This window comes from Mus musculus, chromosome 10, assembly GCF_000001635.26.
Source record: "Mus musculus strain C57BL/6J chromosome 10, GRCm38.p6 C57BL/6J".
NCBI classification, from domain to species: domain Eukaryota; kingdom Metazoa; phylum Chordata; class Mammalia; order Rodentia; family Muridae; genus Mus; species Mus musculus.
The window spans coordinates 116,342,866-116,357,828 of NC_000076.6; the positions used below are offsets into that span (position 1 = coordinate 116,342,866).

The 14,963-nt window shown below is 44.7% G+C and overlaps 1 protein-coding gene across 2 annotated transcripts in view; it reads left to right on the plus strand.

Annotated features, from left to right (window-relative positions):
* The window catches only part of Ptprb (protein tyrosine phosphatase, receptor type, B), a 114,037-nt gene that overhangs the window by 67,364 nt on the left and 31,710 nt on the right, over positions 1-14,963 (plus strand). For both annotated transcript variants that reach the window (XM_006513378.4, NM_029928.2), the window contains 7 exons: positions 928-1,191; positions 3,934-4,197; positions 5,062-5,343; positions 7,101-7,379; positions 7,901-8,050; positions 10,926-11,169; positions 14,327-14,433. In XM_006513378.4, coding sequence (XP_006513441.1) covers positions 928-1,191; positions 3,934-4,197; positions 5,062-5,343; positions 7,101-7,379; positions 7,901-8,050; positions 10,926-11,169; positions 14,327-14,433 — 1,590 coding nt within the window. The remainder of the gene's footprint in view (positions 1-927; positions 1,192-3,933; positions 4,198-5,061; positions 5,344-7,100; positions 7,380-7,900; positions 8,051-10,925; positions 11,170-14,326; positions 14,434-14,963) is intronic.

Genomic DNA, 14,963 nt, shown 5'->3' on the forward strand with positions numbered 1-14,963 from the left:
GTTCTTTTGTGGCTGTTTGTAAACTACATTTTGGCACGAGTAACTTACAAACGTCCTGTTTCTTTACTTTTGGGGCTCTGTGTTTTTGTTGCTTGTTGGGTGCAGGGAGTAAGGTCTATTGATGAGAGTTCAATGACAAAAGAATCTCACAGCAGAAGTTCTCACGGGCAATGGGCATGACACTCGTCCTGAACACAGTGGATGGGCTTGTACTTGACCCCACAGCTGCCAGAGATGAACAGTTTCTCAACCACCTTACATATCTTCAGACTCACAGGCTTTGAACTTAATGAAACTCCACTTCTTTGAAATGTAGATGGGCAGCTAATGGTGAAATTTGGGAGCTTGGCTCTCTGTTCTCAATCACATGATCCTTGTTTTGCAGTATGGTACACAGTGACTGTGATTTAGCAATACAAACTCTAGCCGTGATGCCCTAAGGCAGTGGTTCTCAACTTTCCTAATGCTCGGATGACCCTAATGCTAGGATGCTATGATGTTGTGATGACCCTCCCCCCAACCATGAAATTATATTCGTTGCTACTTCATAACTGTAATTTTGCTACTGTTGTGAATAGTAATACAAACATTTCATATTCAGGATATCTGATCTGGGACCCTGGTGGGGGTCACAACCCACAGGCTGAGAACCACTGCCCCAAGTCTTCCCAAAAGCACATTATTTGTCTGGGCCACAGACCTGTAAAAATCAGAGCCAGGAACATCATCTAGAAAGGGCTGTCACTAAAGTCTTATAGGGAAATCCATGCTAGGAGCCTGCTGTTTGCATCTATTGGAAGTCGAGGCATCTTAAAGTCAAGGGATGATGTGTTTGGGGTTGAATGTGTCCACCAAGGTATTGATTCTGGGATGTGTCAGGAATATGGCAAAATGCTGACCCATTCTCTTGTTCCTTGACACTTTCAGTCCCAGCAGCTGTCACCAATCTGAGGATCACAGAGAACTCCAGTAGATACCTGTCCTTCGGCTGGACCGCCTCGGAGGGTGAACTCAGCTGGTACAACATCTTCCTCTACAACCCAGACAGGACTCTTCAGGAGCGAGCTCAAGTTGACCCGCTAGTCCAGAGCTTCTCTTTCCAGAACTTGCTACAAGGCAGAATGTACAAGATGGTGATTGTCACTCACAGTGGGGAGCTGTCCAATGAGTCATTTATATTCGGCAGAACAGGTAAGACCCAGGCCCAAACAGTAAGGGATTGCCAGGGAGGTGTCACAGTATCCACCGGCTCAGCCTTGGTTGTTCATCCTTCCCAATTCTGTCCAGAGTGGACCTTTATATGAATGTGTGACCTTGAAACTTTGACTCTAACTCAGACTAGGTATGAGTTGTGTCTTCTTATTCTAGTGGCTATCGTTCCTATTTAGTTATCTGGTGGGGTTCATGAAAAATTAACCCAATTCCTCTACTTGCCAGCAAACTATTCAAAATAGGGTGGTAACCATCATAGCTCTAGTCAAAGTATGTCCAGCAACTTCCTACAAGTAATAGATTGTGGTCGGGGCAGGTCCACAGAAGGTCAACTTTGTATCTACAAATCACACACACACACAAATGCATGTATGCATGCTCACACTGAGCTCTAGTTAAAATGAACAAGATTTCCAGGAAACCAGGATACAGAAATCTCTCTGGGCTGTAAATGAGTTGAATTTTTCCAACTTCTTCATCGTTTGGCAATTGCTTTTCAGTGCTTTGAGGTGCCAGGTACATGACTCCTGGAAAATCGAAATGACCAAGAAAGATAAGCTCCTGACCTTAGACAGCCTCGTGATAGAGGAGAGAAGAGGGTTGATGTCTTAGGATTTCCATTGCTGAGAAGAGACACCATGACCAAGACAACTCTTACAAGGACGACATTTAATTGGAGTTGGCTAACAGGTTCAGAGGTTCAGTCCATTATCATCATGGCAGGAAGTATGGCAGCATACAGGCAGGCATGAAGCTAGAGAAGGAATTGAGAGTTCTGGCACCTTGATTGGAAGGCAGCCAGGAGAAGATTGACTCTTCTGCACTGGGAGGGGCTTCAAAGCCCACCCTCACAGTGACACATGTCCCCTAACAAGCTCACACCTCTTAACAGTACCACTCCCTATGGGCCAAGGCAATTCAAGCTACCACAGTTGGGATAGAAGATTTTAAAGGGAGATGACTTTTTTTTTTAAAGATTTATTTATTTTTTTATTATATGTAAGTACACTGTAGCTGTCTTCAGACACACCAGAAGAGGGAGTCAGATCTCGTTACGGATGGTTGTGAGCCACCATGTGGTTGCCGGGATTTGAACTCAGGACCTTCAGAAGAGCAGTCGGGTGCTCTTACCTGTTGAGCCATCTCACCAGCCCCGGGAGATGACTTTGAAACACCTTAAATTCCATGAAATGAGCATGTCTAGACCATGGCTTAGCAGAACAGGACATTACTTTAAACAGAGGACATTTCAGCTGAGACCAGAAGGTGAGAAGAGAAATGCAAAGAAAGTATGCCAAGGACGTTCAATGAAAAGTGTCTACTTGTCCCCCAAGGGAGCTGAAAAAGAGCCATGACAACCCTCGACCACAAACCGCATTGCCTAGATCTTAAGACTGTTACCTCTATGCTTGGTCAGGAGAACTTGAACCATTAATAAACAGAAGATGGGAGATGTGTGTATCCATGGTGGTACACAGCTTAACCCGCAACACTCAGGAGACTGCAGAGAGCCGAGCGAGTTTAAGAATTTCAGCTACACAGAAAGATTCCATATTAGAGAGGGGAAAAAAAGAGTCCCCAACAAGTCCTCATTATCCAAAGAATACCAGCTTAAATCAAATACCTATGGAGCAGGTAGTGTTGTGTAGGGCAATTCCCCCTAGTTATTAGATTGACTGATAAAGATGACAAGAAGCCAGTCACTGGGCAAAGATGTGAAGGCAGATCAGGAAGAGAAAGGAAGAAGAGAAGGGTGAGATGAGATGGAGGCCAGGGAGAGACAAGATAAAGGGAGAAGGAGATGAAGATAGAGCTGACCCACAAGGCCTGGACAAGCCACAAGTGGCTAGGGATTTCATAGATGGGCAGTAGAGTAATGTAGGGTACATTTGCCCAATTTAGGGGTACAGCTTGAATTCATATCAATTGAGTTCTGTGTTCTTTTTTATTTGGGGGTTGGAGATTTACCATTATAAATCTGGCTGATAAAAGTCTCCAGTGTTATTATTTTCTGGGGCTAAGGGGACTGAATGAGGGCTCCAGGCATTTCAGGAAAGAGTGGTTTGGTCAGCTTAGCAAGTGGAGATGGAGAGAGCTAGCTCGGGAGCAGGTTTTTGATCGGAGTGGCTTGGCAGCAGGCTGGCCACGGGAATCAGGGCAAGATGGCCATAGGGGCTGGGTGAGACCGCAGACGACAGCTATTAGTGGAATTTAGTGTGGCTCATTTTTTTAAAACTACGGGCAACAGTGTTGTGGCTGGTTTATATCATCGTAGAAAGGGCTCTGAGTGCTTCTTTTCCTAAGTTGAGGTTATGTCCATACAGACTTTGACAAGAAAAAAAATGATGATATAACAAAGGCCCTAAAGGTAAATAGCGCAGTAAAGAGACTCAGGGTGGCTACAGGATGGTAGCTGTCAGAGAGGTCAGTCAGGCTAGGAGATGCTGAAACCATTTTCTGAGTGTTCTAGAAGCTTCCTCGCACACAGCTGCCTGGCGTTAATAACTGCTGAATAGTCCATTATGAGGAATTGGCCCCTGCTTTGACTCGTTTTAGTTTGTATCCATCACTGCCCAACAAGAGTGGTCTGAACCAACAGCAGGAACTTGAGTCCACGGTGCCTGCAACCGAACCATGTTCCCAGCACGGCTCAGGTTCTCACCTGTGGGTCACGTGGGTTTGTGCCGGTCTTGTTCTCATCGAGAGTGTCTCTGCTTTCAGTTCCTGCTGCCGTGAACCATCTCAAAGGCTCCCATCGGAACACGACAGACAGCCTGTGGTTCAGCTGGAGCCCAGCCTCCGGGGACTTTGACTTCTATGAGCTGATTCTTTACAATCCCAACGGCACGAAGAAGGAGAACTGGAAAGAAAAGGACGTGACAGAGTGGCGTTTCCAAGGTCTTGTTCCTGGAAGGAAATACACCCTGTATGTGGTGACTCACAGTGGGGACCTCAGCAATAAAGTCACAGGGGAGGGCAGAACAGGTAAGAAGCCCAGTCAAGTGACTTCTAAGGATGTATCTTAATTATGACTTTAATGATTCAATCCCTCTCTCTCTCTCTCCCTCCCTCTCCCTCTCTCTCCCTCCCTCTTCCCCTCTCTCTCCCTCCCTCCCTCTCTCCCTCCCTCCCCAACTCCCTCTTTCTCCCTTTCTCTCTCTGTCTCTCTCTGTGTCACACACTCACTAAGTGTGCGTGTGCATGCACATGTCCACATGTAATGCATACACACAGTGCTAAGATGAACCAAGCTTTATGTAAGAATCACTAGGTTCTTAGGGTTTTTTTTGTTTTTTTTTTTTTTTTTTTTGCCATCACTCGCATGCATGAAGCAAGGTCTTTCATGGTGTGTCTCAGTCTCTGTTTTCTTATCTGAAAAATGAGGACAATGACATGCTCCATCACCGCGTTGCTATGGAATAGTCTCTCCTATCTGCTGTTACACCTTGGGTGCACACACATATATCTGTATCCCATCTTGGAGCCAGTCTACAAGATTATCTGAAACTGGACAGAATTGTCTCTGAAACGCAGCCCTACTGCTTCCAAATATGGTGAAATATTTCCCTATATACGTAACCCATTTGGAGCATGTTCATACACAGTAGAACTCTCGTAAAGAAACTCTAGTTATGAGAATTTAAGAAAAGACATATAAAATGTTAGAGTTAGACCGTGCCTTATTTGTGGTAGTTACTATAAAAGAAAGTATCTACATCTATGTTATCATGTTATCTCTTCATACATTAAAGTAGATCTGATGTCACCCAATGTTCTGACTCTGTTATGTCTCAAATCTGATTGTGTGTGGGGTTTTTTGTTTGTTTGTTTGTTTTATTTTTTGTCTAGCCCCAAGTCCTCCGAGTCTTTTGTCATTCGCTGATGTTGCAAACACCTCCTTGGCTATCACCTGGAAGGGACCCCCAGACTGGACAGATTACAATGACTTTGAGCTGCAGTGGTTCCCTGGAGATGCACTTACCATCTTCAACCCCTACAGCAGCAGAAAGTCAGAAGGACGCATTGTGTACGGGCTTCACCCAGGGAGGTCCTATCAATTCAGTGTCAAGACTGTGAGCGGGGACTCCTGGAAAACCTACAGCAAACCAATTTCTGGGTCTGTGAGGACAAGTACGGCTTGTTTCTCTTATCTTGGGTTTCAGAGGGGATGACAGGACCGTATCATTCCGACGGGGGTTGGGTTGAATCCGTGATTAAATTTGAGATGGCAGGACTTGGATGCAGGTAGACATCTCCTTTGACTCTTTGCATTCATTCAGCTAACAGCAATGCACTAACAGCAATCCTCAGCAGAAGGTTGATCTCTGTCCTCATGCAGCTTGGGTGGAAAGTAGTATTGTTGACAGACAGTTGTATTTTGGGTGTGAAAGGGAAGCAAATGTCATTGAATTCATGTCAGAGGCATGGGACCCAAAACATGGAGGCTTCCTGAATGAAGAAACATCTAAGTTGAAATCTAGAGAGGAGGAGAATTCACCAGGTAGAGGTGGAACAAGAAATGGAGAATATGTAGAGAAAAATAAACCACTGAGAGACCACAGAAATGTGGCTTCTGAGGAGCAGGAGGAACCCTACCTGGGCAGAGCTCAGGCTTGAAGAGAGCCTAGTCCAAATGGCTTATTTGCTGGGCTGTCAATGTGGGACCTTCACTCAAAGTCAGGCTGCCCCATAGTCACAGAGGCATCCCAGGTATAGACACATTTTGGAAGGTTACTCGGAGTTGACAGCAGAGAATACATGGGGAGGTTCCATCTAGGTTTCTGTAGGAGAGACTAGAGAAAGGTGATGGAAGTTAGCACGGATCAGGATCAGGAGTCACTGAAGATCTTGCCCTTTCAGCAGAGTTGACATGTATTGGGTAATGACTCTATTCAATGACAGTATTCCGGGGGGCTGTCCGTGTCTCCCCACTCCATCACTACAATAACTATACGAAGGACAGATTCTTGATTTCCTCGTGTGCAGGCGGAAAGTCATTTATCCAAAAATGTTGGTAAAGACATTGCTTTCAAGCTGGGGGCTTGCCTGGCCTTCTGTCCATCTGGTTCTGCTGTTACTCATGAGAGCTTGTTTTTCAAAGCACATTGGCGATTCTCTAAGGAAACAGTACTTTCACTTTTAGTTGGGTTTTTATTGTTGTGCTGTTTCAGGTTGACAGTGTTCAAGAGAGAATCCATGGTCTTACATATGTTAGGCAAGCGCTGAACTGCCCAGCTACATCCCCGGCTGCATTTTTAACTCTTTCTTTTACATGTACTTATCTGCTTGCTTTGTGTGTGCTCTCATGAGTCTTCATGTGTGTGCATGCCACGGCACACAAGTATGGGGAGGTCAGAGGACAACTTGCAGAAGTCATTCGTCTTTTTATAATCATATAGATTCTAGGGATTGAATTCTGGCCATTAGGCATGGTGGTGGCAAGTACCTTTCCCTGCTGAGACATCTCAGTGGTCCCATTTAATATTGGATGGATTTTTTTATTTGCTGGTTGGCTGGTTGGTTTTGTTTGGTTGGTTGGTTCGTTGGTTGGTTGGTCTTTCAAGACAGTAGCCTTGGCTTTCCTGGAACTTGCTCTACAGACCAGCCTTGCCTTAAACTCACAGATCCATATGCCTCTGCCTCCTGAGCACTGGGATTAAAGACATGCACCACCACAGCCCAGACTAAACTTTCTTTTTACAAAGTGCAGCCTAACAGCCAGGAAATTTCCATGATGATTCCTTAAAAATATTTTTCCCAGAAAGCAATTCAAGAAGTTGTGAGAAGTGACCATTTACATCTCAGACAGTTATCCCCAAAGGTGCTGGAGGAAACATCTTCCACACAGCTGAACCCAGTCTCTTCCCTCCACCCCCTTGCTCCCACAGAGCCAGACAAGATACAAAACCTGCATTGCCGCCCCCAGAACTCCACGGCCATTGCCTGCTCTTGGATACCTCCTGACTCCGACTTTGATGGCTACAGCATTGAGTGCCGAAAAATGGATACCCAAGAAATCGAGTTTTCCAGAAAGCTGGAGAAAGAAAAATCACTGCTCAACATCATGATGTTAGTACCTCATAAGAGGTACCTGGTGTCCATCAAGGTGCAGTCGGCCGGCATGACCAGTGAGGTGGTTGAAGATAGCACCATCACCATGATAGACCGTAAGTGTTCCCAAAGGTATGCGTGGGACCCCTGTCACATGGGGTAGAGAGCTTCAAAGCCCTCTCCGTCGTTTCTACCAATCACGTTCGCTCTCACACAGTCCACGTGTACGCAAGTCTGTCCTGTTATTACCTGGGGAATAGAATCCAACGGCCCCAGGAAAACGGAGACCACTCTCTGGATAAAGTTTTGCATTAACAAACGTTTCAATGTTAAAGTGCCCAAATGAGTCGGGATTTTTAAGTGCATCATCTTGCCTGATCTAGATAGTATATAACTAGTGGAGCTTTTAAGCAATTCCACCTTGAGGAAATCCTGCAGAGGAGACGCCCCTTTCATTATGCTTAATGTGCCACTGGCAAATTGTTTCCTCTGCCTACTTCCATTCAGGAGAGGAGGCTAGAATCACGCATTCCCTAGCGCACAGAGGCCGAGAGGACTCCAGACCCTCACCTCTCTGACCTGTTCAGGAGGAGAAAGCACCCCGTGACCCTTCTTGGCTCCTCCCCCTCTTTTCCAGGCCCGCCTCAACCGCCTCCACACATCCGTGTGAATGAAAAGGATGTGCTAATCAGCAAATCTTCCATCAACTTTACTGTCAACTGCAGCTGGTTCAGCGACACCAACGGAGCGGTTAAATACTTTGCTGTGGTGGTGAGAGAGGCCGACAGTAAGTAATGACGAGCTAATGATCTCGAAGACACAGAGCTGACTTCTTCAAGGTCGTGACAGGGCTCCTTGGATGAGAAAGTTTGAAGAGTAGAAAATTAAATTCTTAATACTCAGTTCACTCTTGGCTGGATGCAGGGAGATAGTTACAAGCGAAACGGCCCCGAGGGTCCTTTGACAATGAGCCCTGCTAACTTTAGACATAATGGTTAAGTGCAAGGAAAATAATAAAAATAACAATAATAAACCAATCATAAACATAACTATTGAGCTGAACAGAGTTGCCCACACTTATGAACCCTGTACTTAAGAAGCTAAGATAGGGGCTGGAGAGACGGCTCAGTGGTTAAGAGCACAAATAAATATATCTTTAAAAAAAGAAGAACTTGAGACAGTAGGACTGTTATGAGTTCAAGACCATCCTATACTATGTAGCAAGACCTATCTTTAAAAATAAAAGAAAAAAATGTAGAGATCACTAATTTTTAGAGCACAATTGGAAATATATGAATATCCTCTTAGCTACCCATCAATTTTGTTTACTTTCTCTTTTTTAATTCTGCCATTAAGTAGCAATATATCACAACACTGTCTATCTCCTTTTATATGAAATACCCCTGACAAATACATATTCGCAAACTCCATCAATTCACAAAAATTCCCAAAAACTTAAAGAGAAGAAAAGATGCTTGTTTGAAGTACCACTACTTTACGGAACTTGTTTTTCTGAGTTCTGTTTGCTTGATCTTGCCATTGCTTGTTTTGGGTGACAGAATTTTTGTGTATTGTTGTTGTTGTTTTGTTTGTCTGTTTGTTTTTTATGTAGCTTGGTCTGGTCTTTCCCTCACTTTGTAGCCCAGGCTAACCTCAAACTCTTGAGTTCTCCTGCCTTAGTTTCTCCTCAGTGTTGAGATTGCAGACACATAATTACCATTCCCAACTCTTAATTGTTAGGAGTAGAATTCATTATGTAATTCTGTAGAAAGTGCAGGGGTGACCCAGTTTCCACAGACTGGACAAATGCCATGCAAGAACTGTCACATCATTGTACACAACTGAATTATGACCTTTGGTGTTTATTATCGACACATTCTGTTAAGGCACCTGCAGGAGGTGTTGCTTTGGAGTTAAATGTATTCATGTACATGCTGCTAAGGTTTTAAGTGTTAAGTCTCTAAAAGGGATGTCAGGGCGCACAGGAATATCAGTCTATTTCATCTTCCTATCGGTCTATTTCATCTTCCTTATATTTCTCAGAATTATTTAAGGTGCTATTTGTACGTGAATTTCCCTCAGCATCTCTGACAAATTTTGAGCCATTTGTGGATAAAGGAGGATTTTTAAACCTGGTGAACACTGGACCGATTTCTAGACTAAATGACATTTTAGTTTCAGTGGGTATTTGACAGTCTGTATGGCTTTACATCCTATTTAGTTGTACTAAATTGGTTATGCATAATTAATTAAATAATTTCAAGGGTCAATGATGCATTCCAGGTTTCCTCACACCCTGGAACTGGAGATAGATTTGTGAGCCATGAATAGACTTTAATTAGGCAGCAATGGAGATAGTGTGTTTCCACATGAGTCTAGGGCAGAGACCAAAAATCTCACACCGGCAGATAAGCTGGCCCTGTGCTCCACAGCCAGGTAGGTTTTTCTGTTATTGGCGTCCACAGTGCTGAGCGATGATCCCTTGGTACCGAATGATAGCAATCCATCCATATACACTCATCCTAAACACAATATTCATCTTCAACTATTGCCAACAAAATAATATCTCCATTTCAGGAAAGGTCAATTAACAACAAAACCCAACCGACTGTAGAAGGTCGTCTGTCATCTGAGACTTATCTATCCTGGTCCAAACGGGGCTCTACTGTCGAAAGAGCATGAAAGGTGCTTCAAGGTTTCAGTAGGCTCCTTGGAAAGAAGAAAGAGGATTAAAGATGCACCATAAATCTCTCTGTGTCTAGAGCCTTTCTAAAATGGGGGCTCGGCATACAACAGTGGGAGGACCTCAGTTATGGGGTTTAATCTCTCCTGGTCAGTTCCTTCTCTACTCACAAGTCTGCTTTCTCAGGTACAGATAAATAAAATGCCAACAAATCAGGCATTGTTTTCCTAAGATATACTCACCGTGAGCAGACCTTACTGAATAAAGTGCAAGATGCTGAAATAAACCCACTTCTTGAAGGACATTCAAGGCAGAATCCCATCTCTATAATATTTTCCTTATTACACTTCTTCTCCCCCCTTAAGCAACATCAAAACTAATTCACAGTGCCTAAACACACCGCAGGCTGGGTGGACAAGGAGGATGTTTCTGGGAAGTGCTCGGAGTGAGCAGACAAATCTGAGCCAGGATCAAATTGTACTCAAGAGAACAGGGCTCTAAGAAGCCTCTGGCTATGCATGTCCTTAGGGGACAACCACTGGCCTTGGGACGCTGATTTTTCTTATCTCTTTCCTGTCCTCTGGGTCATTTGAGTTTCTGCAACTACAGTGAGTTTGAAGAGGTAAAAGGATTATTAAGTAGCCTCACTCTCTTGATGAAGAGTTAGCATTGTCTGGAGCTGGGGCACATGCTGTTCTTTGATGTCATTGGTTGATCTAATGTTCTGAGAAACTGTTTGGGCACATGTGTAATTATAAAATTATTTATATGTATTTTTGAAAAAAAATAGTTTCAGAGCATCTTTTGAGATCGCAGGATCTGTATTATAGGATGACCGAAGAGAGGGGATGAGCCTTGGGAATGTAGCACTCAATTGATACGTACACACGTACACATGTATACGCGTACACACACACACACACACACACACACACACACACACACACACACGTCTTTAACTGTGAGTTTTCTCCTGCAGGCATGGATGAGTTGAAGCCAGAACAGCAGCACCCTCTCCCTTCCTACCTGGAGTACAGACACAACGCCTCCATCCGAGTCTACCAGACCAATTATTTTGCCAGCAAATGTGCTGAAAGTCCCGACAGCAGTTCTAAAAGTTTCAACATTAAGCTTGGAGCAGAGATGGACAGCCTCGGTGGCAAATGTGATCCCAGTCAGCAGAAATTCTGTGATGGACCGCTGAAGCCACACACCGCCTACAGGTGAGGTGCATTGCTGTCGTTTGTAGGGAGACGGACGGACGGCGATCGTTCGTTCGTTTGTTATGAGGTATTCAACCTCCTGGGCTACTGCTGCCTGTGCGCTCCTGCAGAGTAATGGCCTGAGCTTCAGGAGTACTCTATATTATAAAGAGTGATTTATAAAAGTGAGGCTCCTGCCTCCATTCACAGGTAATGTGCAAAGGGGGCTTTCAACACTGTACAAAAGCACCAATCCATTGTGTGACACTCTGGGGGCTTTTAATATATCGTTTCTTTTTAATCCTGCAACTGCTTTAGCATTTGCCAAGTCATTTACAATGCTCACTGTTGTGAAATCGTCAAATAGACTGAGTTTTGGGAGACCCAAGCAATATGAAGCACTACCATACACTTAGAATGAGACTGAAATTAGACTTACCCTCGAAGGTGTGTAAACACCAAAGCGCTCTGTGGCCCAGGCAGAAGTCTTGAAGGGAGCCCTGAATGAATGGAAGCACCCGTTCCTCCCTCCGAGGTGGCAGACGAATGGAGCAGCTGCTTGCTGTTGGTCCCCAGAAGGCACAGCTGCAGCCAGCAGCAGGAATGTGTGGAGTTCTTATTCTCTATTGTCTTTCCAAAAGCAGATAGAGGCACCCCAAATAGCATCCTCAAGAAAAAGGAAACCAGAGCTACTCTCTTGGGTGATAAGCCACAGATACCCATTTTTTTTTTTCTCAAGGAAAGGACATTCACTGTTGGGCGTTGTGGCAAATGTGATAATCCAGTAAACACGGCAGCCAGTCAGGTTCCCTGGGAGCCACTGTGTGTCCTGGCTGGTGAGAGTCAAGGTCTTACTGACTCTTACATATTTTGAGTGCCACTTCTGGGACCAAATAGAATTTTCTTTCTGCTAGTTCCCAAAGGAGACCGTATTATCACACCTAAGAGAGTTCTTTGTAACACACACACACACACACACACACACACACACACACACACACACACACCAGCAAAGGCAAGCAGATGGTTTCCCTAGAACAGAAGACTTGCTTTGGGCAAGAATTCCAAGTAAGCACCAGGCCTCTTCACGAGCTTGCTGTTACCTCCTGGAATCTCAACTTCAGAAAAGCCCACGGCTTTACACAAAGGACATCAGTTATTAGAGGTGGCAAGAAGCTTAAACAAGGTCAGAAACCAGGACCCTTCAAATCTCTGTAAGAGTCAAGAGAGTCCTCAGCTTTTTGGTAACTTGGGTTCAAAACTGTGGAAACTGTGATTGGCTAGGACTGTGTCCGTCTGTTCATTGGCTTAGAGCAATGGTTCTCCACCTTCCTAAGGCTGCAACCCTTTAATAAAGTTCCTCATATTGTGGTGACCCCTCAATCATAAAATTATTTCATTGCTACTTCATAACTGTAATTTTTTTTTCATTTTTCAAGACAGGGTTTCTCTGTGTAGCCCTGGCTATCCTGGAACTCACTCTGCAGACCAGGCTGGCCTCGAACTCAGAAATCCGCCTGCCTCTGCCTCCCAAGTGCTGGGATTAAAGGCGTGTGCCACCATTGCCCGGCCATAACTGTCATTTTGCCACTGTTATGAACTGTAATGTAAACATCTGTGTTTTTTTAATGGTCTTTTTGGGGGTCATGACCTTCCGGTTGTAAACCACTTAGAGGAAAGAACATGACTGGTACAGTACCCCTCTTTGGCCAAAGAACTACAGTGTCTGCTTGGGATACAGACAGTACTGAACCCTGCAATAGCAAGCTCTTTTCCATTTTAATTATTATTCCCTGTTACGAACATCAGCAATTCTGGGACATACCACACATCAGCAAAGATCTTTAAACTCAGCCTACAATTTCTTTCCTTATTAAATCAACAGCATTCACACTTTAAACTAACAGGAGTTTCTCTTTAGTATGTGTGACCTGCTGGCACTACCACTCTGCATTTGGGGAGCATTATAAGTAAAGGTGAAGGTTTCTTTAACATGAGCACTGGGGTCTTGTGACAGTCTGTCTGATCGTAAGGTGGCTTGAGAATGCATGGCTTGGTGGAGAAAGCCTTTAACATGAGTAACATGGCGACTGAGTAACCTAGCATGGGGTGAGGGAGCTAGCTGGCTCTGGGAGGTGCTTTCCAGGCAAGCAGGAGGACCTCAGGTTGGTCCCCAGCAGCTACATACAAAGCCAGGTTGAGTGGGGCACTTTTATGATCTTTAGGAATCTCTTCTCTTCTTGCTTACAAAGCCAGCTCACCCTTAGGCCAGCTCCATACCATATCTGCCAGCCAGAGCTGCTTGGTGACATTCTCCCCTGGCTTCACTGACAGCTCCTAGCCCTACATCCTTCGAATCCTGAATTTTCCCTACAGCTTCTACCCCTCTACGGAATTACTTGCCCTCTTCACTGGACTGCAAGGGTTCAGGGTAACTGGGGAGGACAGACATCTCATCAGTTACAGAACACTGCACCAAGTACTTGGCACAAAATTGTTCATCCAATGTTCATGAACAAAGAAGTGAGCCAGGCTGAACCCTGAAGAGTCTCACGTCCTTACGGCCCCACCATCTCATAGCACGTGTATGTGCTTTTGAGAACTCACAGCACACACCTTTGTTGCCTGGAACTCAACATTCTGGTATTTTCTTTTTCAAGATGCTTAGTTCAGTCCTGTGGAGGACGTGCTAGGCTAAGAACAGTTGGTAAGAGGAGGTATAACTTCTCAAAACACACAGAAGAGCCACATATTAAATAGCCTCGTGTAGTCAGAACTCTGCCTGTCTTAATGACAATCACCATCGTGACACTTGCAGTATTCTTTGCGTATCGGTGGTACTCATTGTCACTGAGCGCATTGCATCCATGGGTTTACTGTCTCGCTTCCTCCCTACGACTGGGGTCTCTGGGAAGATGGAGATGTCGATTTTGTTCCTCTTATTATCCCGGGGTCCTGAAAGAAGGGACCTGCATACTGTAGGGGCTCGATGAGTATTTGATGAGCAAATCAGTGAATGACTGTATGAGCCATGTCTGCCGGGTTCCATAACTCATATCTCACCCTAGGTACAGAACAACCAGCTACCCACCCTGTTTCCCCTTGAACACAGTCTTCAGCCCATCCTATTATCCTCGGCTACCAATTTGCATATAAATAAACTTTTTTTTCCCTCCAGAATCAGCATCCGGGCTTTTACACAGCTATTTGACGAGGACTTGAAAGAGTTCACCAAACCTCTCTACTCGGATACGTTCTTCTCTATGCCCATCACCACAGAGTCAGGTAAACCTAATGCTTCCTTCCGCCTATCCATGCCTTCTCTAGTACCACAGGGGTCTCTAGCGGGAGAGGTGGTGACTTGCCTGAGGGGTGGGGGGATATTTATTTTCCTTTGGATTTTTAATCTCTGGGTGACCATGGATTGTGTGGATCAGAGAGATTATAGCAGCTCTGTAAAACAGACTAGAAGGGGATTAATCTTTTTAAAAAAAGGAAAGAAGAGAAAAGAAAGGAAAAGAAAAGGAAAGGAAAGGAAAGGAAAGGAAAGGAAAGGAAAGGAAAGGAAAGGAAAGGAAAGGGGGAAATACACAGTGTTTTTCTACTAAAAACAAAATTTTAAGGGAAAAAAAACATCAATATTAAGAGCTTACATGAGGGGGATGCAGAGGTGGGGGGGGGGAGGGAGGAGGGGGCTGAAGCGATAGCTCAGAGGTTAAGAGCACTGACTGCTCTTCCAGAGGTCCTGAGTTCAATTCCCAGCCACCACATGGTGGCTCACAACCATCAGTAATGGAATCTCGTGGGCATACATG